General features: G+C 54.2%; 2 protein-coding genes and 1 long non-coding RNA gene across 3 annotated transcripts in view; 2 read left to right on the top strand and 1 right to left on the bottom strand.

The window, feature by feature from the left end:
* LOC100984543 (bone morphogenetic protein 8A) overlaps positions 1–16,964 on the top strand; it is a 34,544-nt gene extending 17,580 nt beyond the window's left edge. Inside the window, exons 2-7 of the mRNA XM_034961943.4 lie at positions 1,612–1,801; positions 2,215–2,363; positions 12,222–12,416; positions 13,244–13,323; positions 13,855–13,965; positions 16,487–16,964. Coding sequence (XP_034817834.3) covers positions 1,612–1,801; positions 2,215–2,363; positions 12,222–12,416; positions 13,244–13,323; positions 13,855–13,965; positions 16,487–16,636 — 875 coding nt within the window. The 3' untranslated portion in view covers positions 16,637–16,964. The remainder of the gene's footprint in view (positions 1–1,611; positions 1,802–2,214; positions 2,364–12,221; positions 12,417–13,243; positions 13,324–13,854; positions 13,966–16,486) is intronic.
* On the top strand, positions 4,825–11,573 carry LOC100992292 (succinyl-CoA:3-ketoacid coenzyme A transferase 2, mitochondrial). The gene has a single exon (XM_024928487.4). It carries the CDS (start codon positions 5,414–5,416, stop codon positions 6,965–6,967), a length of 1,554 nt encoding a protein of 517 aa, XP_024784255.4. The 5' UTR covers positions 4,825–5,413; the 3' UTR covers positions 6,968–11,573.
* Positions 13,332–15,886, bottom strand: LOC134731239 (uncharacterized). Its single transcript, XR_010113433.1, has 3 exons — positions 14,654–15,886; positions 14,410–14,544; positions 13,332–13,346 (listed from the first exon to the last, which is right to left on the bottom strand). It is a non-coding gene; the product is annotated as an uncharacterized LOC134731239 (long non-coding RNA).
* Positions 16,965–26,274: the final 9,310 nt, after the last annotated feature.

The following is a 26,274-nucleotide window of genomic DNA, read 5'->3' as shown; positions in this document are numbered from 1 at the left end:
CCTGGGCTGGGATGAGCGGCCACCTCCTCCTGCCCACACACGTCTGGCCCCATCCCCCGCCCCACACAGCTGTTCGCCTGCCCTTGGCTGGACCAGGTTCCCACCGCGAGGACAGGAAGTGCTCCCCACATCCGCCTCGGCCCGCACAGCCTGGTGCTTTTCCAAACCTGACTGTGGTCACTGAGCCCAGTAACCAGAGATAATTTTTAAAGACTCACAAACATATCATTGAAATCTCAGTGTTGGGTTTTGGGGAAGGCACTGGGCGGCTCCCACCCCTGCTTTCCGGAAACACAGATTTCTAGAGTTTGAAAGGGACGGGAGGCTAAAGTGAGACTGCCCTAAATATAGCATCCTGGGTATTTCCGGATATTTCCGGACACTTGGGGAAATGTGGGCTTTATTCCGCAACTGCAGCCTTTGTTTGATTGGCAGGCCAGCCCCTGCCACGGGGCCCTGCTGCCCATCTCACTTCCAGCCTGGCCTCTACCCTCACCTCCACCATGTCTTCTAATTCCCCTCCACCCACACCGCCTCCCTGCTGCCCCCGTCCCCTGTGCCTCCCACTGGCCAGAGGCGCAGCCCAGGCTCCTGGCCCGGGATTCGCACCCTCAGCAGGCAGGCCGCAGCAGAGCTCATGTGCCATCCCCAACATCGCTGACCTGTGGGCGCCTCCACCCTGTGCATGCGAGGTCCCCTCTCCCTTGAGCACCCTCCCTGCCACCTTCTCCACCTACCAAGACCCATCCCACCCTTCAAAGCCAGTTCAGATGTCACCTGCTCAGATCCCATCACCCAGTGAGACCCTCCGACTTCCCCAGCACCTGACTGGCCTCTCCGGGAGTTGTCACTCCTGCCCTGGTTTTTCTTGTTCCTTTCCACGTTTCCCTCCTTCCTCTTCCACCTTGTTCCAGAAAGGAAACGTGGGTCTCCTGCCCTCTGCTGTTTCCTGGTGCTTGCTTTCCCTGCCCTGCCCTCAGACCCCTCTGCTCTGGCCCTCTGCCTTGGCTGGCCGGCCCCTGCAGGGCCCGTCTCCCTGACACCATGGCAGATTCGCACTCATGCCTCAGCCCAGCTCAGCCGTCAGCCCTGAGCCCTCCCCTGCCGCACCTCCCATCCAGGCAGTGGGCAGGCTCTGGATGCCTTGTGTCCCCTGAGATGCCGTCAGTTATGTCGCTTATGTCCCTGTCTACCAGGTTTCCCTGCAGGGCCGGGGCCCTTTTCTGCCTTGGGTCCAATGTCCATCTTCCCTTTAGCCTGGAAGTTCCCAGAGGAGGCTCCCTCCTCTGTCTCATCTCTGAGTCCCAGGACCACCCGGGCCGAGAAGGGAGCGCAACGCGAGTTCAGGGTTTGGAGCCTGGGGCCTGCTGAGCACCAGCCAGCTGCGGGGCTCAGGGTGAGCCTGGCTGCAGGGCCTCTTGGCCCTGTCTACACCCCGGGACCAAGCCTGGAACAAACGTTTGCACTAAATGAAGCCGGCCACACCCAGGCGTCCCTGGGTCCCCTCCACCTTGAGTGGTGGGTGGCTGGGGGCGGTGGCTCACACCAGCTCTGCCCCCTCCAGAGCCCGAGCCATTCTGAGTGCCAGCCCAGCGCTGCTTTGTCTCCTAGTGGAGCGAGACCGTGCCCTGGGCCACCAGGAGCCCCATTGGAAGGAGTTCCGCTTTGACCTGACCCAGATCCCGGCTGGGGAGGCGGTCACAGCTGCGGAGTTCCGGATTTACAAGGTGCCCAGCATCCACCTGCTCAACAGGACCCTCCACGTCAGCATGTTCCAGGTGGTCCAGGAGCAGTCCAACAGGTGCCTTCCCCTTGGCCCCGGTGCCCCACCTAACCCCCCACCTCACAGTCTCATGGTCAAGGCAGCCCAGCAGGGAGTGGGGGTGGGTGGAGCATTTCCCAGAGGACCCGAAAGAGACCCTCAAAGATGGGAAAGATGCTTGGCCCGAGCCCCCTGCACTGTGGGAAGAGCCCCAGTGACAATCCTGACTTCAAGTCCCTGCCCTGCCATCCTGGCTTTGGGGACTTGGACAGGTCACTGGGCCTCAGTTTCCCCATGTGTACACCTCTGTGGGCTGAGGCAATGAGATGAGGCTCAGAAGGGGCGCAGCCAGAAGTCAGGTGGGAGACGCTCTGGTGACAGCCCCCAGCGGGCCCTGGAGACACGGAGGCAGCTGTGCCGGCTGCCGGTTAATTGTTCTTTCATGTCCACAGGGAGTCTGACTTGTTCTTTTTGGATCTTCAGACGCTCCGAGCTGGAGACGAGGGCTGGCTGGTGCTGGATGTCACAGCAGCCAGTGACTGCTGGTTGCTGAAGCGTCACAAGGACCTGGGACTCCGCCTCTATGTGGAGACTGAGGATGGTGAGGCTGGGGGCTCTGCAGCCCCTGGGGCTTCTCTGTGCCAGCACAGGCAGCGGTAGCGGCTTCCTGTGGCCTCGGGTGCCCAGCCTCACCAGCTGTGCCTGCTGCAAGGGTCACTGAGGTCCAGGGCACAAGGTCTGGCCTAGTAGGGGTGCTCCCTCCTCTCCCTCTGCTTCCCAGGAAGCAGGCGGCTCTTCCCACGGAGCAGCCTCCACCTTGGGAGTTTCTGTCCTGGGAAGGGAAGGAGGGGAAGTGGCTGTACCCTCAGGCACTGAGGCCAGGAGGCTGGGTTTGAAACCCAGCTTGGCAGTGCCCTGCCTCAGTGACCTTGGCTGGGACTTACCTTTCCAGACCCCGTCTTCTCTTCCGCAGGATGGGGATTCACGCCCTTGTTCATTCCACAGGTGACACTGGGGAGAGCCTCTTTTATGCCAGGCAGTAGGAATACAGAGGCCAAAGTGGGCACGAGATGGGTGTGTTTGAGGCCCGGCAAGGGGGCGCCATGGAGCAGCGGTGAGGGCGGGGGTCCCAGGGGCCATTCTGAGTCAGGGTAAACCAGGGCCAGGTGCTGGGGTTCTTAGCGTCATTTATTTTATTTACTAGCAGTGGAGGATGACAGGATCTGATTCAGGTTTTAAAAGAGAACCCTCTGAGATGCCCCCCTCTCGGGGTGGAGCAGAGCTCCCCACCCCTTCCGTGGGCTGCACCCAGTGACTTGCTTCCCGAAAGTGCGGTGTGGACAGGGCGTGGGGGACCTGACACGCAGCGCCTCAGCCAGGTGAGGAAGGCTCACTGCAGTGACCGGCACGGCGCTAGCATGTGCCCTGGGTGTAAGGGAAGGAGAAGGCCACTGAGCCTCAGAGGGCCCCCTCTGTGAACCCGAAACCCCATTCCAGCCACGAGAAAACCGTCAAACAAACCCAAAGAGAAGGGCTTTCCGCAGAATACCTGACAAGCGCTTCTCAAAACCGCCAAGCTCATCAAAAAAAGGGAAGGTTGGGAAATTGGAGGAGCCCAGAGGCACCTAAGAAGACCAGCTCAGTGCATGTGGGGTCCTGGGTTGAGTCCTGGACCAGCAACAGGGCATTAGGGAGAAGTTATGAAATCCCGATCGATCATGGTGTTTACTTATTAATAAGGTATCAGTATTGGTTCATTAGTTATGAGAAAGGTACCCTACTAGTGTAAAATATTAGCATTTCCCAGAGGAAACTGGGTCCAGGTGTATGGGAACTCCTTGTGTAGTTTTTTTTCTTTGAGACAGGGTTTGGCTCTGTTGCTCAGGCTGGAGTGCAGTGGCACAATCACAGCTGACGGTAACCTCCAACTCCTGGGCACGAGCGATCCTCCCACCTTAGCCTCTGTACTATCTTTACAAAGTTTTATGTAACTATCAACTGTTGTAAAATTAAAACTTAATATATGCATAAAATAAAGAACCCCCTGACTTCAGTGGAGAGAGCAGACTGAGATGGACAAGAGTGAAGTCAGAGAGACGTGTGGGGGCCCCACAGTGGTCCAGGTGGGCGCTGTGAGCGACTTGTTGGTAGCAGTGGAGATGGAGAAAGATGAGTCGATTTCAGTGTCAGGACATGCTTATAGCTGGTGAGGAGGTGAGGGAACAGGAGGAAGCCTGAATGATGTGTGGTTGGAGCCAGTGGATTTTTTTCAATAGATTTTTCTTTTGGGGGAAAAGATAGATGAAGGGCAGGTTTGAGGTGGGTGGCCAAGGGTTCTCTTTTGGCTGGAATATTACTGACCCCCCTGGGATGTTACTGAGATCACTGGTCCTCATGGAAATGCCATTACAGGGACCGGTGAGCGTGAAGACCCAGGCGAGGGAGGTGCTGGCATGTAAGTGGATTTAAAGCATGGGATGGGACCAGGTCATCTAGGGAAGGAGGGTAGTGATGGAGAAGAAAGAGGGCCTGGCCCAGAGCCCTGGGACCTCCAACATCCAGAGACCTCACAAGGAGGGGCCACAGAGAGCCCACAGAGACCAGCCAGGGAGGGAGCAGGACACCTGGAGGATGAGGTGACCCAGACGCCAGAGTAAAGTGTTTCCAGAAGCAAGGGTTTGTCATTTGTGTACTGCTGTGGGCACTGAAGGCAAGAACAGAGAAGTGACCAAGGGTTTTGCCATCACAGAGGTTGTTGATGACCCAAATATCCGTGGAGTGTGGGTCTGACTGAGGAGGTGGAGGGAGACAGGCAGTGGAGGCAGGAGACAGCTCTTTCCAGAACCTTTGCTGGGGAAGGGGAGCAGAGACATGGGCTGGGGCTGGAGAGAACCCGGGACAAGGCAGGTCCTTTCCAGGTGAGGAGCCCCCTGCACGCTGCTGTGGTGATGCAGTGATTCTGTGCAGAGGGAAGAAAACTGCAAAATTCCGCACAAGTTGGAGCAGGGAGCTGGAGTGGGGGAGGTGGAGAGGGCGGGGGGATGCAGAGGACAAGACTGGGGGCCTCTTCAGAGCAGGGACCCTTCCTGATGGAGGTGAGGGATAGTGTCCCCACTGTCGCAGTGAGGGGTGAACCTGAGCTCTGGGGGGCTGTAGTGGGGCAGGCACTCACTCTCCGGGTTGTCACAGGATTAAAGGAGGGTGCTTGGCACAGAGTGATGCCCAGTGAAGGTGTTCATGAGCGTCGGTGTCACCCAGCGGCGCCTGCTCATTGGACACTTGGTGTCTTTAATGAGCTGGGGAAGCTGGGGGGAAGCTTGGGCGGGGTGGTTGGAGTTTGTGTCTGAGGCTCCACTGGGGCAGGAGGGGACCTAGCCTGTGCCCTTCTCGCGGAGCCTGACCTCAGCTCTGTCCTGCGCCCGGGCCTATGCGCTGGACACGGAGGACTGACTCGGGGGCCCCCAGCCCAGGGCGGAGCCGGCCCCCTCCCTGTTGCGGGTCGCGGGCCTGGCCTAGAGCCTGCGCCTGGCCGGGGAGACCTGCTGGGAGGGAGTGCGTCAGGGCGCGGGCGTCCGCCCTGCTCTGTGACGCGCGGCCCGAGGTGCACGCAGGGCTCACACCGCCTGTCCTGGCCTCCGACCCGGGCCGACTATGGCAGCGCTGCGGCTCCTGGCGTCGGTGCTCGGGCGCGGGGTCCCCGCCGGCGGCTCAGGGCTCGCGCTGTCCCAGGGCTGCGCCCGCTGCTTTACCACCAGTCCCCGGCCCCGTGCCAAGTTCTACGCGGACCCGGTGGAGATGGTGAAGGACATCTCTGACGGGGCGACCGTCATGATCGGGGGCTTCGGGCTCTGCGGGATCCCCGAGAACCTGATCGCCGCGCTGCTCAGGACCCGCGTGAAAGACCTGCAGGTGGTCAGCAGCAACGTGGGCGTGGAGGACTTCGGCCTGGGCCTCCTGCTGGCCACCAGGCAGGTCCGTCGCATCGTCTGTTCCTACGTGGGCGAGAACACCCTGTGCGAGAGCCAGTACCTGGCAGGAGAGCTGGAGCTGGAGCTCACGCCCCAGGGCACCCTGGCCGAGCGCATCCGCGCGGGGGGCGCCGGGGTGCCCGCCTTCTACACCCCCACGGGCTACGGGACCCTGGTCCAGGAAGGGGGCGCCCCCATCCGCTACACCCCGGACGGCCACCTGGCGCTCATGAGCCAGCCCCGAGAGGTGAGGGAGTTCAACGGCGACCACTTCCTTTTGGAGCGCGCCATCCGGGCAGACTTCGCCCTGGTGAAAGGGTGGAAGGCCGACCGGGCAGGAAACGTGGTCTTCAGGAGAAGCGCCCGCAATTTCAACGTGCCCATGTGCAAAGCTGCAGACGTCACGGCGGTGGAGGTGGAAGAGATCGTGGACGTGGGGGCTTTCCCCCCAGAAGACATCCACGTTCCTAACATTTATGTAGATCGCGTGATAAAGGGGCAGAAATACGAGAAACGAATTGAGCGCTTAACGATCCGGAAAGAGGAAGATGGAGACGCTGGAAAGGAAGAGGACGCCAGGACGCGCATCATCAGACGCGCAGCTCTGGAATTTGAGGACGGCATGTACGCCAATCTGGGCATAGGCATCCCCCTGCTGGCCAGCAACTTCATCAGTCCCAGCATGACTGTCCATCTTCACAGTGAGAACGGGATCCTGGGCCTGGGCCCGTTTCCCACGGAAGATGAGGTGGATGCCGACCTCATCAATGCAGGCAAGCAGACGGTCACGGTGCTTCCCGGGGGCTGCTTCTTCGCCAGCGACGACTCCTTCGCCATGATCCGAGGGGGACACATCCAACTAACCATGCTTGGAGCCATGCAGGTTTCCAAATACGGCGACCTGGCGAACTGGATGATCCCTGGCAAGAAGGTGAAAGGCATGGGCGGTGCCATGGACTTGGTGTCCAGTCAGAAGACCAGAGTGGTGGTCACCATGCAGCACTGCACAAAGGACAACACCCCCAAGATCATGGAGAAATGCACCATGCCGCTGACCGGGAAGCGGTGCGTGGACCGCATCATCACCGAGAAGGCCGTGTTTGACGTGCACAGGAAGAAAGGGCTGACGCTGAGGGAGCTCTGGGAGGGCCTGACGGTGGACGACATCAAAAAGAGCACGGGGTGTGCCTTTGCTGTGTCCCCGAACCTCAGGCCCATGCAGCAGGTGGCACCCTGACGGGACCTGGATCTGGGCGGGGTGGTGCGCTCCTCAGGGCGGGTGCCACCGGGTTCCCCAGGGGAATACATGTCCCCAGCTCTGGGAGGGGTTTGCTACTGGCCTCCTACTTTCCTCCCTAGGTGGACAGTGCTCCTCTAGAGAGCTGCGACTTTAATTAAAAACAACAGGAAAACAGATCAGTTCCTCACTGTGTTTCTCGAGCACTGCAAGGCGCAGGTCTGCAGTGGTGAGGAATGGATGTCCGCTTTGCTCTGTGATGTTTACACAGAGCGTGCATAGCTCAGCGCATTCACAGCAAGATTTCATTCAAGCGCCTCCCTCGTACTTGAACCATGAAATGGAGATAAAAACTGACGAGGGAGAAAATCACTCAACCCAGAGTACACCTGAAGGGACATTTTACTACTGCAGTGAGAAATAGGCGAGCAAAGATGTGAGTTTGTGATTGGAAGACATGCTATCTTCACGAGCTTGTTTTTTCTTTTTCCTTCTCTTTCTTTTTTCTTTTTTTTTTTTTTTTGAGGCAGGGTCTGGCTCTGTCGCTCAGGCTGGAATGCAATGGTGTGATCTCACTGCAACCTCTGCCTCCTGGGCTCAAGCAATCCTAACTCAGCCTCCTGAGTAGCTGGGACTACAGGCGCACATCACAATGCCTGCTTATTTTTTTTTTATTTTTTAAATTTATTTATAGAAATGGAGTTTCACCATGTTGCCCAGGCTGGTCTTGAACACTTGAGCTCAAGCGATCCACTTGCCTCAGCCTCCCAAAGTGCTGGGATTACAGACATGAGCCACTGAGTTGGGCCAATTAACCTTAGCTTACTGTAATTTTTTTTTCTTTTTTAGACAGAATCTCACTCTGTTACCTAGGCTAGAGTACAGTGGTCCAGTCTCAGCTCACTGCAACCCCTGCTTCCTGGGTTCAAGCAATTCTCATGTCTCAGCCTCTCAAGTAGCTGGGATTACAGGCATGTGCCACCATGCCTAGCTAATTTATATATATATATTTTTAACAGTAGAGATAGGGTTTCTCCATATTGGCCAGGCTGGTCTCAAACTCTGGGCCTCAGGTGATCCACCTGCCTTGGCCTCCCAAAGTACAGGCTTGAGCCATTGCACCCGGCCTTCTTGAACGTTTTTATCCGTTATCTGGTATTTCTTCTGAGGCCTTTGTTGTTAAATTTTGTTTCCCTGAAGCCTCCCCTCCTCCTCCCACATCTCTCCTCCTGGGACCTATGAGATGTTAAGCTTCTAGATGTCCGTAGAAGGAAAGCAGGACCATCTCCAAGGGAAGGGACCGGGTGATGGGAGAGACTGAGAGGGGAGAGGCTGCCGGTGCTGAAATCCACCAGGAAGCTTCCTCTATCTGTGTGTGGCCAAAGGCTACAGCCTAGGACAGGAGGAGTTCTAGAACCCTAACCAAGGGACTAGATGAGTTTTCTCAGCTTCATTTGAATTGTTCCTGCATCATTCACACCAGACACTTAGGCCCTCCTCTCTGGGATGGAGGCCCAAACTGGCCACTTGTGTGATGGTCCGTTGTAACCCAAGAGGCTGTGAGGCATTTCCTCCTGAATCTATAGTCTCAAAAACTAAAATTAAGATTGTGTGTGTGTGTGTGCATGCACGCGTGCACACGTGCTGTTGACAACCAAGCCTGGCCTGGTGCATGCACTGCATAAGTGTAGCTCTGGGGGTTCCCAGGCCATTGGGGGCATGTGGTCAGAGTAGTAAGTTCTCACTGGTCAAGGACAGACTTTCCAAGGGGCCCATTGGAGCCTCACCCTGCAGGAAAGGCCAGATCCTGGGAAGGAGAGCAGGGCAGGGAGAGTTGGCGCTCATGGAGGGCACAGACTGGGGGTGTGGAAAAGGGGCCAGGGACTATGGCTGGGGTTGGGGGCTTGAAATGAAATGTCATCTAGTGGGCAGTGGGGTGCCTTTTGGGGCTCCTGGAGAGGGGCACCTGATTTGCCCTGGGCGTCAGTTTCCCAGGAGCAGTGTGCAAAAGGCTGAGGTATCTAGAAGCGGACAAGTGACCCTCTGGGCCTCCAACTCCGCCTTTCTGGAAGGGGCCTGCCCACAGCTGGGCAGCCTGAGAGTCCCCCACCTTGACTGCTTGGCCTTCCCTGCAGCCAGCTGGAGCCAGGGAGTCCTGCCTAAGAATGGGTGGGTAAGAAGCAGAGCTGATGGAGAAGGGAGGCTCTGGAAGGAGAGGGCTGGGGATGGGGGAGCTTCTCCAGGCCTGCCAGATGCAGGGCTCTGAACCGAGACCCACTGTTAGTCCCCTTCACCACCCCCCATCTTGCCCAGCCACATCCAGCTGGGCCCTGCAGTTTGCTGGAAAAGTATATGACAATCCTGGCTCCAACCCACCTTGCTCTGGGACCTTGGACAGTTGCTGCTCTCTCTGGGCCTTAGTTTCTGCTTCTGTAAAATGGGAACCTGGGATTAGCTGCTTCCAAGGTTCCCTAGTCAGGCTCGCCTGGCCTGTGAGACCTACAGAGGGGTTCCCAGCACCCAAGCCAGGCCTGGCTCAGAGGGGCTCTGTGAGGGTCTGTGGTGTAACTGATCTAATGCGACATTCTATCCTGTGTCTGGGAGACCCCCCATAAGACCCTTGAACACAGCTGCACAGAAGCAAATAGTGAGGAAAGCCTGCAGGACTGATGGCCTCCCAGGCCCCATGGCAGGCAGGGCTCCCCAGGGAGTCACAGGACAGAGCTGCAAGTGGAGCCAGGAGGGCTGCCCTGGGCCCCAGGCAGTCCCCATGTGTCAGCCAGTCTGCAGAGTGACACTCCAGTGCCCGGGCTGGTGACCATCACCACCCCACTCAGGCTGCTCTGTTCTCTCCCCGTTGTGACCTCACTTGTCTTTTCCTCTGTGCCCCAGCTCTGTTCCTTGTATTTCTGCTGCTTCCCCATAACCTTGACTCACCGTGACTCAAGCCCTGCCCAGTGGATTCTCTCTGGGCCTCCTTCCCATGTTAGCATCTGCAGCTCACAGCTTCCCTGTCTCAGCAGCTCTTGTCCATGCTCGTGAGAGGGAGGGAGCCTCTCCTGCCAGTGCATTTGTTTGTGGCAGATGATGTCACAGGTCAAAGGTTGGTCTCTGGATTCACTGGTTGTTCAATCAAGTGGCCAAGGGACACCAGGGCTGAGGCACAGCTGCTTAAGGGCTGACCTTTGAGTGGGACTGAGGGTGGGGCAGGCAGTGTCCTTGACCTGTAAGGTGTACTGGAGAACTACGTAGGAATAAATACATCTGTATGTGTGATGTCTGTCTAAGCGTATGTGCATCTGTTTATACAGATCCACATATATGCATGTGTGTACATACGTGTGTACTTCTGTGCTTGTAAAGTGGAGGTGAAATGTGCTTTTGTGTAAACTGAACAACTGGCACTGTTTAAAGAGACAAGACAATGAGCTGGTAATCATGCTTCTGCAATTCAGTATCAGGAAATTTCACCCATGCATGGAGTGAAGAGGCTCTGTTGCACTCCCACCTTTATCGTGAAATCCAGGAAGTAACCTACGTATCTGATGATGAGCCAATATCAAGTAAATTATGGTGTACTGCTCCAAGGGATTTTATACATTTGAAATGTTTATTTTAGAGACTTTTTTTTTTTGAGATGGAGTTTCGCTCTTGTCCCCAAGGCTGGAGTGCAATGGCGCAATCTCGGCTCACTGCAACCTCTGCCTCCTGGGTTCAAGCGATTCTCTTGCCTCAGCCTCCCGAGTAGCTGGAATTACAGGCACACGCCACCACGCCTGGCTAATTTCTGTACCATGTCGGCCAGGCTGGTCTCAAACTCCTGACCTCAAGTGATCTGCCCTCCTCGGGCTCCCGAAGTGCTAGGATTACAGGCGTGAGCCACGGCGCCCACCCTTATGAGACTTTTTTAAACAGCAAACATTTTATTTATTTATTTATTTTGAGACAGGATCTTGCTGTCACCCAAGCTGGAGTGCAGTGGTGCAAACATGGCTCACTTCAGCCTCCCAGGCCCAAACAATCCTCCTGCCTCAGCCTCCCAAGTAGCTGAGACCACAGGCATGTGCCACCACACCCAGCTAATTTTTTTATTTTTAGTAGAGATGGGGTCTCACTATGTTTCCCAAGCTAGTCTTGAACTCCAGGGCTGAAGCCATCCTCCAGCCTCACCTTCCCAAAGTGCTGGGATTACAGGTGTGAGCCACCATACCTGGCTACTTGAAAAGCTGGGAAAAAAACCGAGGACTTCTTTGCTGGGCTGACAGCTGTGTAAAACTTAAATGGACAGAATAGCCCAGTAAAATGAAAATGTATGGGAGTTGGAGGGGCTTTAAAATGGTATTTTTTCTCAAAACTTTATCATGGTTAACTGCTTTTACAATAGAAGGGTTATTGAAATCCAAACAAGTACAGGATGACACACAGTTTTATTGGTGAGGCTTGGCATCTCCAGGGTTAGTTATTATGTTTTCAGTGGCATCCTCAGTCTGGAAGCGGCTGTGGGGGACAATCCCGTTTACAGGCTTCACTCCTCCTGGGGCTGAGGCCCAAGTCAGATCTCTGCTTCAGCCTTTTCTTTCTTTCTTTTCTGTCCATAAACCCAGCTCGTGCATAAGAACTTGGGCTCTGGGACTTGGTTCCAATGTCTCTGCTCTGCCTGGCATCTCCCTTGTGGGCATCAGGGAGACAATGCCCTGCTCTTGGGCTGTGCCCAGCAGAACAAGCACTCGCTCAACCTGGCAGATGCTGCCATGAGCTGTCTCGGTGATAAATTTGACATTCACACCCCAGAAAGTGCAGGACAGAAGACAGAACACAGGCCTCGGGGTCCTTGGACCAAGGTGGGAGCGCTGGTTCTCGGAGTCACTGGCAGTAGGACTCTGGGTCTCCTGTGAAGTAGGAGCTGCAGGGTTACTGTAAGGACCCAGTGAGGTGATCCATGGGAAAAATCTTCCAACTTGTAAAACACTTCACAAATGCCTGTGACACAGCTGTCACTAATAACACCGCCTGCAGTTCACTGAGGCCCTCAACCCCCACACCTCCTCCAAATCTGTGCCCAGGAGAGATGTGGACTGGCTGGGGCTGGACCAAGGACTCCGGGCTTCAGAGGTGGAAACTGAGGCTCAGCAGGACCCCTTGGGTCCTCAGCCTCCACGCTCCTGGACCTGCCCAGGCCCCGGCAGAGAGACCGCTGCTGTGTCTGCTGCAGGGCCACTGCCCGTGAGTGACCCCTCTCTCCTTTCTGTCTCAGGGCACAGCGTGGATCCTGGCCTGGCCGGCCTGCTGGGTCAACGGGCCCCGCGCTCCCAACAGCCTTTCGTGGTCACTTTCTTCAGGGCCAGTCCGAGTCCCATCCGTACCCCTCGGGCAGTGAGGCCACTGAGGAGGAGGCAGCCGAAGAAAACCAACGAGCTGCCGCAGGCCAACCGACTCCCAGGGATCTTTGGTGAGGGTCGGGCAGGCTGGGGCCAAGGCCCTGTGGGCTTCTGGCTGAGAAAGGCAGGGTGAGAACCAAGTGGTGGCCCAGAGCCCTCAGGCTCAGGTCGGTTCAAGCTGACGGCCACTCTCCAGCCACCTTTCCTGACACCATCTTTGCCCTGATGCACCCTGGTGACCGGCACTCCAGAGGCCGTCCTGGCTGTCCCTGCTGCCCAGAAGTCTCCCTCTCTCCCCCTTGCTCCTCCAGGTCTTTCTCAGGAGCCTCCTTCAGAATCAGCTGCCCCTTCCCTGGGAGCCGCAGCCCCTCATGACCTGCGGTTGTGCCTGGGCACCCTGCGGGATCCTCGGTTGCTTATGCGAGTTTTCTCCCCAACTGGGCCAAGCCCTTCAGGATCAGGGACAGGCCTGACCCAACCCCGTGCCCTCCTTCCCAGGGAGTCGGCCCTTGACTGGCCTGGTCATGATCCACTTGAACCTGAGGAATGGGTGTGGCAGGAGAGGGTGGGCTGGAGTCACAGGGGTCTCCAGAGAGGAGGCACAGGATGGCCGAGGGTCCTGCTGGGCTGTTTACTGGAGCATAAAGACACTCATAGGCTGAAGGACAGGGGAGGACTGGGCACAGTGTCACTCTAGCCATTGGGAGCCATGGCAGGCTTCTGAGCTGGGTCATGGTACAAGCAGAGTTCCAGGGATGGGCTTTATGAGACCAAATGGTTTCCTGTCATTCATTTATTTGACAAATGTGCTCATCAGGGCATCCCCCACCCTGGTACCCCATAGTAGCTGCACACAGCAGGAACCCCAGAAAAGACCTTGCCCCTTCTGTCCCTGCAGATGACGTCCACGGCTCCCACGGCCGGCAGGTCTGCCGTCGGCACGAGCTCTACGTCAGCTTCCAGGACCTCGGCTGGCTGGTAATTGCTGACTCTCCTTGTTTCTGAAATGACAATCACCACCTGTAGATCAGAAGTGAATCTATAGGGAGGACATAGAATCATGGGTGACTTCAATTTTCTTATGTATTTTTTTCTTCTGTGTTTTCCAAGTTTTCTAAAGTGAGAATATGGTGAGAAAGGGTTTTGTTGTTGTTGTTGTTGTGTTTTTTCTTTTTTTTAAAACCATGAAAATGAAGACGACTGAATCAACCAACTAAGCTGTCAGCATTGCCGCAGGGTAACTGAGACCTCCCCGCATCGGCTGCGACTGCAGCTCTGGGAGGCGTGGGCAGGGGAGGGCCGGCTGGGGAGGGCCGGCTGGGGAGGGGACACAAAGTGAAGATGGGGGATGTTGGGCCTGAGCTCCTGCCCAGCCTTTTCTGCCGGGGGTTCCTGGGTGGATTCAAGCCTCTTGGGGGAGACGGCCCTGCAGGGCTGGAGGATGGGTTTGGGCCCTGAGGCTCAGGGAGGAGCACATGGATGGGACTCACCTTCTCCCTTGCCCCCCAGGACTGGGTCATCGCCCCCCAAGGCTACTCAGCCTATTACTGTGAGGGGGAGTGCTCCTTCCCGCTGGACTCCTGCATGAACGCCACCAACCACGCCATCCTGCAGTCCCTGGTCAGTACCGTGCCCATCCTGCCCAGCCCCCTGGGGTGGGAGGCCCTGCAGAGAGGGGTCTGGTCCAGCCAGCCGGGAGGGCAGTGAGGCCACCTGCTCCACGTCTCAGGGGCTTTGTCTGCACAGAGTCAGTAACGTCGCTAACTTCCCACAGCTCTGCAGGAACTGGTCCTCATACAGCCACACTACGACACATAGACCCACACCCAAACACAGACACACGTGAACAGTCGCATATGCGTGCCTGTTCTATGCACCAAACAAACTCCTGTGGGACACTTACACACCTGCGTGCGGCGCTCAGAGGCACAGCACATGAAACAGATGTGTACACTGTGTGGGGGCTGTGTGATCTTAACACACGGGCCCCCGAGTACGCTGGCAAGTCTGACCGCCCGTGATATGTGCGCACAGTGTGTGGGGTGTGCGTGTGCACTCACCCACCTGTGCCGCACCGCAGGCAGGAAGCTTCTAGATGGTGTGGCTCTCAACCTTTTGGCTTTTCCCGCAGTTTCTCTCTTGGCTGTCTGTGTTTTCTCTGGATCCCCTGGCTTTTGATGCCTTGGTGTCTGGGGCAACCTTAAAGGACAAAAGCAGGCTTCTGATGGGATCACTGGTGCTGCTCACCACTGAGTGCTCTGTGTGTTTGCGGATTCTGGCACCGAGGCTTCCTTCTAGAACTTTTTACCTAGAATCCCAGTTCCTGGTATTGCACAGCCTTATGTTTTCCTCTTAGGAGGTTCAATGGTGATGCCTTGATCAGGCGCAGTGGCTCACCCTGTAATCGCAGCACACGAGCCCAGAAGTTCAAGACAAGCCTGAGCAACACAGCAAAACCCTGTCTCTAAAATAAAAATTAAAACACACACACACACACACACACGTGCGCACACAATGCCTTGGTGTGAGAGGAAAGAAATTACCAAAAGCTGCTCTGAGCCTATGATAATGCTTCCTTTCTGGGTAGTCAAATGGTGTTTGCTGGACACCTGGAGCCATCTCCTTGGAAAGGCCCAGGGGTGATGAGGACGCGTGGGGTGGCCTGGCCCAGCCACCCTTTATGCTGTGTGGTTCTCACAGCTGCATGTGTGGGAGGTACATGGGAAGGTGACTGCACCTGCAGCTCCCGGACTCCATCTCCTCTGCCCTTGCCCCTGCCCCTCAGGGGCTCAACTAAAGTGAGTGCTCACAGCCTGCAGGGCAGCAAACAGGCACTGTGCTCTAGGGGAGGCTGTCGGTGGGCACAGAAGCAAACCAACCGTGGAGTTGACACCTCCTGTGAGGAAGAGCAGAGCAGCCGTGCCATCAGTGGAGTGAGACTGGGCCCAGCCTCTCCACACAAGGGGGGGGCACGTCAGCAGCTGGAGGAGGAATGTTCCAGAAGGAGCAAGTGCAAGGCCCTAAGACAGGAGCAAGCTGGCCCTAAGTTCAGGGCCAGCAGGAGGAGGGGCTGGGTGCAGTGAAGGGGAGGAGAGTGGAGGGAGGTGATGCTGGGGTGAGCCAGGCCAGCTCCCCTAGGGCCTGGGGTTCCCTGGGAAGGAGGGTGGATTTTATTCCAAGCAACCCTAGAGGCTGTCAGGGGTCTTCAGCAAAGCAGTGTCCTGGTCTGCGTCACCCTCCAGAAGGACCTTTCTGGCTTGGGGAGGCTGATGGTGGGGGGAGTGGAAGGCAGAGGAGCAGGGGATGAGTGAGGGCTGCTGTGGTCACCTGGCAGGTGATGGCAGCTCGACCGGGCAGGTGGTCCGAGGCAGCACGGAGGTGGAGGTTGAGCCAGGGGCTGCTCTTGGGGAAGGGAGGAGGCGAAAGGAGTCATCCAGGAGGCCTCCCAGGCGGGAGCTATGATGTCAGGGCGGGAGGAATTCTATGTTCCACTGAGGCCTCATTAGACCCTCAAGTGCAGAAGTGGGAAGGGGAGCAGGATCCGCAAGTCTGGAGTTCAGAAGAGAGGTCCAAGCTGAGCCAGGGGAGTGGAGAGGTGCGGGCACATGCAGGGCCTTGAAGTGCTGAGGGCGGATGCAGTCCTCTGGGGGAAGGAGCAGCACAGGAGAGGGGCCGAGGCCTGGCCTCCCAGAGCCTGGGGAGGGAGGCCAGGGTGTGGGGAGGCAGAGCCTCTGGGGGGGTCTGAAGGGCCAAAAGAAGACAGTGGTCCTTCCAGGTTCCCCCTTGGGGACCTCACTAAGGGCACAAACCTGGCCATGAGGTTCTCCTTCCCATTATCCCCAGGAGGAAGTCTGAGCCCTTGGCCTGGGACTCGAGGCCCCCTCATTAGTGCCCTGCCCACCTGCCCCACACCCTGGGGCTGCCATGTATCCCTCCCTGGGCACTGTGGGCCACCACAGCTCCCGCTCCCAGAGCTCTCAGGGCTGCTCTTATTCCTGTTAATAATTCTTATTATTGTGCTGCTCCCATGTGGCTTGGAGATGGCCAGGGCAGGGAGCAGGTGGAGCTGGGGCGGGGCTGGGTGGGTCCTCAGAGGAGGCCACTGGCCTCATGCCCCTGCCTGTGCTCCCTTCCTGGCCAGGTGCACCTGATGAAGCCAGACGCAGTCCCCAAGGCGTGCTGTGCACCCACCAAGCTGAGCGCCACCTCTGTGCTCTACTATGACAGCAGCAACAACGTCATCCTGCGCAAGCACCGCAACATGGTGGTCAAGGCCTGCGGCTGCCACTGAGTCAGCCCGCCCAGCCCTACTGCAGCCACCCTTCTCATCTGGATCGGGCCCTGCAGAGGCAGAAAACCCTTAAATGCTGTCACAGCTCAAGCAGGAGTGTCAGGGGCCCTCACTCTCTGTGCCTGCTTCCTGTCAGGCTTCTGGTCCTTTCTCGGTACCTCTGTGCCCCTCCCCTGGGGTTTGTGGCTGTCACTCTGCCCGACACTTTGGTGGCCTAAGGCACACAGCAGCCTCAGAGCCTGTGCTGACTGCACTGTCTGGAGTCAGCACAGAAGTCCTATCTTAGGACCTGTCAGACTGTGGCTGGCCCCGGATGGTCTGAGGTTGGCTGACCCGAGCTTTTCTCCATTCACCAGAGGGTTTAGGTGTGAGGAGGAGGGCTCTGCCTCTTCCCAGGTACAACACTGGCCATTTCTGGGCAAAATTGGACACGCTCATGTTCTCAGCACAGTGTGTTCTGGGATTCTTCTCATTTGGTCCAGGGTGCAGTTAGTTAGCATATAAGAAAAAGAATAAGCTGGACACCCCCACGAAGCCACTGGGGATTTTTTTTTTTTTTTTTTTTTTTCCAGACGGAGTCTCACTCTGTCACCCAGGCTGGAGTGCAGTGGTGCAATCCTGGCTCACTGCAACCTCTGCCTCCCAGGTTCAAGCAATTCTCGTGCCTCAGCCTCCTGAGTAGCTGGGATTACAGGGGCCCACCACCACGCCCAGCTCATTCTTGTATTTTTAGTAGAGACGGGGTTTCACCATATCGGCCAGGCTGGTCTTGAACTCCTGACCTCAGGTGATCCACCCGCCTGGCCTCCCAAAGTGTTGGGATGACAGGCATGAGCCACCGTGCCTGGCCACTGGGGATATTTTATGTCATGTGTATTCCCTTGCCCTGGGCCTGCCCCTTCTCCTGCCTGGGAAAGAGGTATGACTCCCACAGGAGCAAAGAATCCTGGGGGCTTCCAGTTCCCTCCACCATCTCTACCATGCTGACCCATTTGGGGCTCAGCACTGAGACAGAGGCAAGACCAGCAGCTCCAACATGTAGTGTAGGCTGGCACAGAGCAAATGCCCCCGCAGCCTACTCCCCTTGCCCATGGCTCATGTCAGTAATCAACCTACGTACCTTTCCCACGGAACCAGGACAGGGCCTCCAGGCCTCAGCACAGAACTGCAGACAGCCACCACCAGGCATTGTCAATAAGACCTCAGTTCCCCCTCCTGCCCCACTGCGGAGCAATCCATTCCATCCAAAGCAGGGTGACTGGCAGTCTCCGGCCAGGCATGGGGCAAGGGTGGGGACTGCCAGTGTTTGCTTGTGTCTAGGAGTTATGAACAAGCTGGCCACCAAAATTGGCGTCACCCTGGGTGCCCACCAGCGCTGTCCTGTGTCTTGGGTCTGTGAGTCAAAGAAAAGGTCCCTGTCCCAGGGAGTGACAGGCAGTAATTAGGCTGAGTTGGGTGGGGAGGTTTGTCTCGGCCTCCACTGTTCCCGGAAACCGCTGTTCTCCTTGGAGCAGCCACTGGGAGTTGGAGTGTTTATTTGATTTCTGACTTGCTAAGCCTGTAATTTACCTGCTGGAACAGACAGAGTCCAGCTGCCCAAACCGTGTCATTAAAAGCAGATCCTGGGCCCGCCCCATCCACAGGCACAGCCTGGCAGAGTGGTTCCACCTCCCCATGGGCCCAAGGATGCGCCTCTCTGGAGTTCACGTGCTGCACCCCCAGGGAGGGGCCTGGGGAGAGCTGGTCCAGCAGCAGGGGTGGAGGCTGGGGCCACGCTGCTGCGGGACAGCAGCCCCTCCACCTGGACCAGGGAGGGCCTCCATGTGCAAGCGCAGAGGAAGAGACCCTCTCATGTACATAAAGGGTGGGCCCAGGCTGTCTGGAAGATGGTGAGTTCCCCACTAGTCTAAGGCTTCAAGCTCAGCTAGCAGAGATTGGAAGAGGCAATGGCCTGAGTGTTAGGAGACAGGTATTCTGGTTCCAACTCAGCCACTGACTTGGTGTCAGGACAAGTCCCCTTTCTTATTCACGCTTCAGTTTCTCATCTGCAACATGAGGACGTAGGACTCTTTAATTCCAAAGGCTCTTCCAACCCAGAGAACCCATCTGCCCCCATGACCTTCTCTCAGAGCTTGAGACATGGCCTGAGCCCCCTGCTGCCATAGGACTTGGGGCCTATCTGCCATTGCAGGACCTGATTTAACAGCTCTCTTCTTCCAATACTGGGCAGTAGAGTTTTGGAAACTGACAAATGTGTGGTCTCTTCAGTGCCCAGTGTGTAACCTGGCATGGTTTGGGTGTGCTAGGAGTTTGTGAAATGAATGTTTTCAAGACGCAAACGCTGCTATGCCCATCAGGTGTGCACAGCAGGCCTGAGGATCATGATGAGACTCCCTTTTTACGCAGCAAAGCACAAAGTGTGACAGTCGTGGCCTTCCTGGTGGCCAGACTTCTAGCAACTTTAGCCACCCACCAAATGACATCACATACAGAAGGCCTCAGAAAGGGAGGAGGTCGTAAGGACACACAGCTGATGAAGGGTCAGTGCTCAGCTATCAAGGTCATCTTCTGGCCTGGTTGCCTCCCACAGCCCAGGATGCATTCAAGGCTGCACATCAGGAGCATAAATAAGGGTGGTCAGCTCAGGCCCACTGGCTGCAACAAGTAGCCACTGACAGGGAGTCTGGGGCCATTTGGTGCAGAACAACCCCCAACCCAGTGGCCATCTTCACAACTGCAGCACAGTGCTGGCCCTAATGCCAGGTGAGCGTGCAAAGTCCTGTTTCTTTGTCTTTACATAGGGACCGGGCGATGTGCTTTAGAGAAATTCCCTATTATTTCACAGGAAAGGAGGCTGTGAAAAGGAGAGGGCAGGTTTTGGAGCCAAGTCGACCTGGCATCAGGTCCTGGCTGCCTTTTTTTTTTTTTTTTTTTTTTTTTTTTAAGACATACATGGTCTTGCTTTGTCGCCCAGGCTGGAGTGCAGTGGCAGTGTCATGGCTCACTGCAGCCTCAACCTGCTGGGCTCAAGCAATCCTCCCACCTCAGCCCGAGTTGCTGGGATGACAGGCACACGCCACCATACCCAGCTAATTTTTATATTTTTTATAGAAACCAGGTCTCACTATGTTGCCCAGGCCGGTCTTAAACTTTGCCCAGGCCAGTCTTGAACTCCTGAGCTCAAGCAATCCTCCTGCCTCAGCCTCCCAAAGTGCTAGGATTACAGGCGTGAGCCACCTACCCGGCCTCTGCCTCTTGTTAATTTGACCACATCACGTACCTGCTGTGCCCGTTCCTTCCTCCGTAGAAGAGCGTGCTGGTCCTGCCCTTTTGAGGCCTCCATGAGGGCCAAATGTGCCATGGGACACTTAGTGCCATGCCTGGCAGACCTGTGGAATAAACAGCAATTCTGAGCAGGCTCATTTTAAAGGGACTTGCAAATTTGGGCGTTCCTTGTGTGCCTTCCTCATAAAACCCACTCCTCCCAGAATATGCTTAGAGGTGCTGCTGTATTTACCTGAGAGCTGTGCTTTTCATCAAAAACCTAAACGTGATCCTCTCTTGGATGAGGTGCGGCCCTGCACCCTCGCCTGCTCGTGAAAGGAGTCTGGGCCAGCAGTGACCCACGCGCTAGGGTCTCTGCTGAGGAAGTGGCAGGTGTGCGGCCCTGCCCTGGCCCCGTAGTGAGTGTGGGGCCCACCTGTGCCCTCATGGGCAGCTGAAGGGGGAGCTTTCTACCCCAGGTTCCTTTCCTTACTGAAAAGTCTTGAGCAAACAGTTGCCGCTCTCCACCCCCTGCTTTTTAAAAAAATTTTTTTCTCACGTAAGAAAATGTTATCTGTGTGCTGGGGAAAATTTTGAAAATAACAAAAACCAGAATACAAACACCCATAATCAATCACAGAGATAACCACTGTTCATAATTCCTTCCAGTCTTTTTACTTGGCACATATACATTTGTCTTTCTTTATATATGACATATGGATATTTTACAAAGTTAGGATCCTACTCTATGCACTGCTTGGTGATCGGATCTATTCAATGTATGAAATATTTTGAAAGTTTCTGTGATTAAATGTTCTTTGAAAACATAACTTTTAGCAGCCTTCCATCCCTTCAGTTCTGCTTTAGCTTCTCCCTTGTATGTCTGGTCTTGCGTTCCCTTCCTCAGAGGCCGGGATGGGGCTCCCGTGACCAGGGTGGCAGGCAGCCTAGTGCTGAGATCGCATGGCCACGAGGCTGGCCATGGGTCTGGAATCCCTGGGCCAAGAACCTCCTCTCCTTCTCTGTGCAGCAATTGGCACAAGCAGGGGCAGGTGCCTCACCTCTGAGGCTTAGGTGACCTCAGAGTACAAGGGTCACAGATGGACCCACTAGGATAACTTCCGGGGAAACCCTGATGGTTCCTCTCCCACTGGCCTCTGGCTGGTCCCTTGGTCCCTCCTTCCCAGGGTAATCAGGCAAGCACAGCAATAAGGTCCTCCCTTGTTTCACAGGGTTGTGGGACCAGTTCTCCCTCCCGGGGCCTCGGGCCAGCCTGCCTGTCACCCCCAGAACCCACAGTGTTGAGCAATTCACACACATCCTCTTCTCTCCTGGGCTTCATGGCAGCCCTGAGTAGCTGCCTTATCCTGGCCTCAATGCTGCCTGTCCTGACGGCCATGACTGACCACCAGTAATGACACCGACATTGAGGAGTGAGAGTGCCTGCTGGGAAAGCTGCAGGCCCAAGCTGATCAAGAGGGGAGAAGCCCCACCCAGGGTGCCAGAGGTGGAGCTGGCTTGGGGTCACTGGGGCCAGGGCAATAGGCTTCTCCTTTCCGCACCACCCTCACCCTGGTGGATACTCAACATCAAGATTTGATTCAGCCAGCATTCTGGGAGGCCAAGGCAGGTGGATCACCTGAGGTCAGGAGTTTAAGACCAGCCTGGCCAACATGGCAAAACCCCCATCTCTACTGAAAATACAAAAATTAGCTGGGCATGGTGCCGGGTGCCTATAATCCCAGCTACTTGGGAGGCTGAGGCAGAATTGCTTGAACCTGGGAGGCAGAGGTTGTAGTGAGCTGAGATCATGCCATTGCACTCCAGCCTGAGTGACAAAAGCAAAACTCCGTCTCAAAAAAAAAAAAAAAAAAAAAAAGGCTTGATTCAGACAGAGCTCCTAGGACATGTCATGGGAGCCAGTGGGCAGCCCTGGGGGAGGTTTCTGGAGACTGATAGGGCTCAGTTTCAACACCTGAAAGAGGCCATGAGGTGGCCTGGCTGGCCCAAAACCGGTGCAGGGTGAGAGGCCATCCTAGCACAGGCTGCGCACCATGACACCACACTGCAGTTTCCAGGTAGGCCTGGGGTTGGGGAGGAGGAAGTAGGAGCCACCCCTGGCTTGTTTCTCCCCAGCACCAAGCACATCCGCTGACTAAAGAAGCGCCCTGTGTGCTCCTCGGTAATACAGTTCTGTTGGTTCAGGAAGTGCATAATGAGTGCCAGGTCAGTGAGACTGATTACAAATGTCCATCAGGCACAAGACCAGCTGGTGTGAGAGCAGGAATGGTAACTGACCAGAAAGAAAAGACACAGGCACTTTTACATGGCTTTGACTTCTACTGCCCCACAATGGGCTGCCGAGGGCATCTCCTAAGGGACTTGGCCTAAGAGAGAAGAGCAGCAGCCGAGATGCTATGGCCTGTCCCAGCAGCAACCTCTGAAAACACCTGGGACCTGGCTGGCAGGCAGCAGTATAAGAACTAGAATTTATTTTAGCAAACCAAAGAGAACAAAACATCCAGGAGCCACATTGGTGGGCCCACAGCAGACCCAGCAGCAAATGCCGAGAAAAGTGGTGGTTGGAGAAGGAGCACCTGTGCTGGTTCGTGGGCCCACAGCTGCACTTGGGAACAGTCCAGGCTGTGCCTACAGAGGTGCTCCAAGCTGACCCTAAGGCAGGCCTCATGCCACAAATCCTGCTTGCTTCAAATAGGGCACCCTCAGTGCTGCCTCCTCTGAGGCTGGCAGCTCCTTCCTGGATGTGCAGGGGCAAGAGCAGAATGGAGAGCAGAGAGAGTGCCGCCTCACACATACTCCCCACAGTTGCCAATGATCACCTTCTGCCTTGGCTTCCCATCCTTGCCTTTGCAGACAGAACAGAAGAGGGGACACTCAGGGGAGTGAAGGAGCAGAATAAAGACAGACTTTAGGGACATCCACCCCTACCTGCCCCCTGGGGACACTGGCCCTAACAGTGGTGGAGCTCACAATCTAGTGAAATAGAGCCACCCAAAAAAGATGTGGATTCATCTCAGGAATGCAAAGTTGGTTTAACATCTAAAAATCAATCAATGTAATAGACAATTATCAATAGTATAAAGAACAAAAACTACATAATCATCTCAGATACAGAAAAAGCAGTAGACAAAATCCAACACCTTTTCATAATGAAAACTCAATAAACTAGGAGTGGAAGGGGGAACTTTCTCAATCTGATAAAAGGTATCAACAGAAAACTACATGTGAAAGACAAGATGCTTTCCCCCTAAGTTCAGGAACAAGACGAGGATATCTGCCCTTGACATTTCTATTCAACATTGTACTGAAGGTTCTAGCCAGGGTAATTAGGTGAAAAAAATGAAATGAAAGGCATCCAATCGGCAAGGAAAATGTAAAGCTATTTCTATTTGCAGATGACACACTCTTGCATATAGAAAATCCTAAAAAATCCACAAAAAAAACTATTAGAACTAATAAACAGGCCGGGCATGGTGGCTCACGCCTGTAACCCCAGCACTTTGGGAGGCCAAGGTGGGCGGATCACAAGGTCAGGAAATTGAGACCATCCTGGCTAACACGGTGAAACCCAATCTCTACTAAAAATACAAAAAATTAGCCAGGCGTGGTGGCGGGCACCTGTAGTCCCAGCTACTCAGGAGGCTGAGGCAGGAAAATGGCATGAACCTGGGAGGTGGAGGTTGCAGTGAGCTGAGATCGTCCCACCGCACTCCAGCCTGGGCGACAGAGTGAGACTCCATCTCAAAAAAAGAAAAAAAAAAGAACTATTAAACAAGTTTAGCAATGTTGCAGAATACAAGATCAATATACAATTGATTATATATATTTTTATAGAGATGAGGTCTCATTATGTTGCCTCGGGCTGGTCTCAGACTCCTGGACTCAAGTGATTTTCCCACTTCAGTCTCCCAACGTGCTGGGATTATGAGTGTGAACCACCATGCCTGGCCTGTTTTGTGGTTTTCAAAGTATAAGCTGTATACATCTTTTAAACTTATTCCTAAATATTTTATTCTTTTTTATGCTATTGTAAGTATAATTGTTTTTCTTTTTATTCTGTTTTCAGGTTGTTCATTGCTGATGTACAGAAATGGGGTGGCTCACACTCGTAATCCCAACACTTTGGGAGGCCAAGGCGGGCAGATCACAAGGTCAGGAGATCGAGACCATCCTGGCTAACATGGTGAAACCCTATCTCTACTAAAAATACAAAAAATTAGCTGGGCGTGGTGGCGGGCGCCTGTAGTCCCAGCTACTCAGGAGGCTGAGGCAGGAGAATGGCGTGGACCCGGGAGGTGGAGCTTGCAGTGAGCTGAGATGCTGCCACTGCACTCCAGCCTGGGCGACATAGCAAGACTCTGTCTCAAAAATAAGAAAAGAAATATAATTGCTATATATATATATATGTGTATTTTTTTAGAAGAGTCTTGCTCTGTTGTCCAGGCTGAAGTGCAATGGTGCAGTCACAGCTGTCTACAAAAATATTTTTTTTTTTTTTTATGATTCTCATAAGGTTTATTTGCAACCCGATCTTTTGTGTTTTCTCCATTTCTTTTTTTTTTCTTTCTTTCTTTTTTTTTTTTTAATTAAACCTGCACAATGTGCACATGTACCCTAAAACAAAAATATTTTTTAAAATTAGCCAGGTGTGGTGGTGTGTGCCTATAGTTCCAGCTAGTTGTAAAGCTGAAACATAAGGACCACTTGGGTACAGGAGTTCCAAGACTGTGGTGAGCTGTGATTGCACCACTGCACTCCAGCCTGGGCAATACAGTGAGACCCTGTCTAAAAAAAAAAAAAAAAGAATGAGAGAAACTATTTGCAAATTATACATCTGATAAGAGACCTGTATCTAAAATATTTAAAGAATTCTGACTCGCTAGGCATGGTGGCTTACATCTATAATCCCAGCATTTTGGGAGGACAAGGTGGCAGGATTGCTTGAGCCCTGGAGTTCGAGACCAGCCTAGATAACATAGCAAGACCCCATCCCAATTAAAAAAAAAAAAAACGAAAACCAAAGAACATTACTGAAAAACACTGAAGAAGACCTAAACAAATGAAAAGATATCCTGTGTTCATGGATCAGAAGACTTAATATTGTTAAGATGATGATACTCCTAAATTCTTCACATTCAGTGCAATCTGTATTAAAATCCTAGCTGGCTTTTTTCATACGAGTTGATAAGCTTATCCCAAAATTCTTAAGAAATGTAAGAAACTCAGGATAACCAAAACAATCTTGAAAGGAAAAACAAAGTTGGAGGACTCGCATTTCCAGAATTAAAAATTTACTACAAAGCTATGGAATTTAAGGCACAGTAGTAATGGCCTAATGACAGACATACAGATCAACAAAATATAATTTAGAATCCAGAAGAAACCCTTACATTTATGGTCAACTATATTCACCAAGGATACCAAGACAATTAAACAGGAAAAAAACTAGCCTTTTCAACAAATGGTGCTAGGACGACTGAAAATCCATATGTAAAAGAGTAACGCTGGACCACTTTCCTCACACTGTACACAAAAATTAACTTCAAATGGAGTAAAGACTTCAGTGTAAGAGAGAAAACCATAAAATACTTAATAGAAAGTGTAGGAGCAAATCTTCATAATCACTACACCAAAAGTACAAGTGACAAAAAAAGATAAATTAGACTTTATCAAAATTAAAATATTTTGTGCTTCAAACGACACCATCAAAAAAGTGAAAAGACAACCCATAGAATGAAAGAAAAGGCCAGGCGCAGTGCCTCACGCCTGTAATCCCAGTACTTTGGGAGGCTGAGGCGGGTGGATCACTTGAGGCTAGGAGTTTGGGACCAGCCTGGGGAACGAAGTGAGAGCCCCATCTCTACAAAAAATAAGAAAAAATTAGCCAGGCATTGTGGTGCATGCCTGTAGTTCCAGCTACTTAGGAGTCTGAGACAGAGGGATCACTTGAGCCCAGGAATTTGAGGCCACAGCAAGCTGTGACTGTGCCACTGCACTCCAGTCTGGTCAACAGAGCAAGACCCCGTCACTATAAAAATAAAAAAAGAAGGAATCTTGACTATATTTGGTCAGGTATGGTGACTCATGCCTATAATCCCAGCACTTTGAGAAGTGAAGGCAGGCGGATCACTTGAGGCAAGCCTGGGCAACACAGGGAGACCCTGTCTCTACAAAAAATAAAATTAGCTGTGCTTGGTGGCATGCACCTGTAGTCCCAGCTACTTGAAAGGCTGAGACAGGAGGATCACTTGGGCCCAGAGGGTCAAGGCTGCAGTGAGCTGTGATCACATCACTGCACTCCAGGCTGGGTGACAGAGTGAGAACCTGTCTCAAAAAACAAAAAACAAAAGAAT

Source organism: Pan paniscus, chromosome 1, assembly GCF_029289425.2.
Source record: "Pan paniscus chromosome 1, NHGRI_mPanPan1-v2.0_pri, whole genome shotgun sequence".
In the NCBI taxonomy this organism is placed as follows: Eukaryota; Metazoa; Chordata; class Mammalia; order Primates; family Hominidae; genus Pan; species Pan paniscus.
Note: the sequence above shows the minus strand (reverse complement) of the source record. Positions and strands in the feature narration are given on the sequence as shown.

Coding starts and splice junctions, on each gene's coding strand:
- LOC100992292 (XM_024928487.4), top strand. CDS start 5,414: ATGGCAGCGCTGCGGCTCCTGGCGTCGGTGCTCGGGCGCGGGGTCCCC.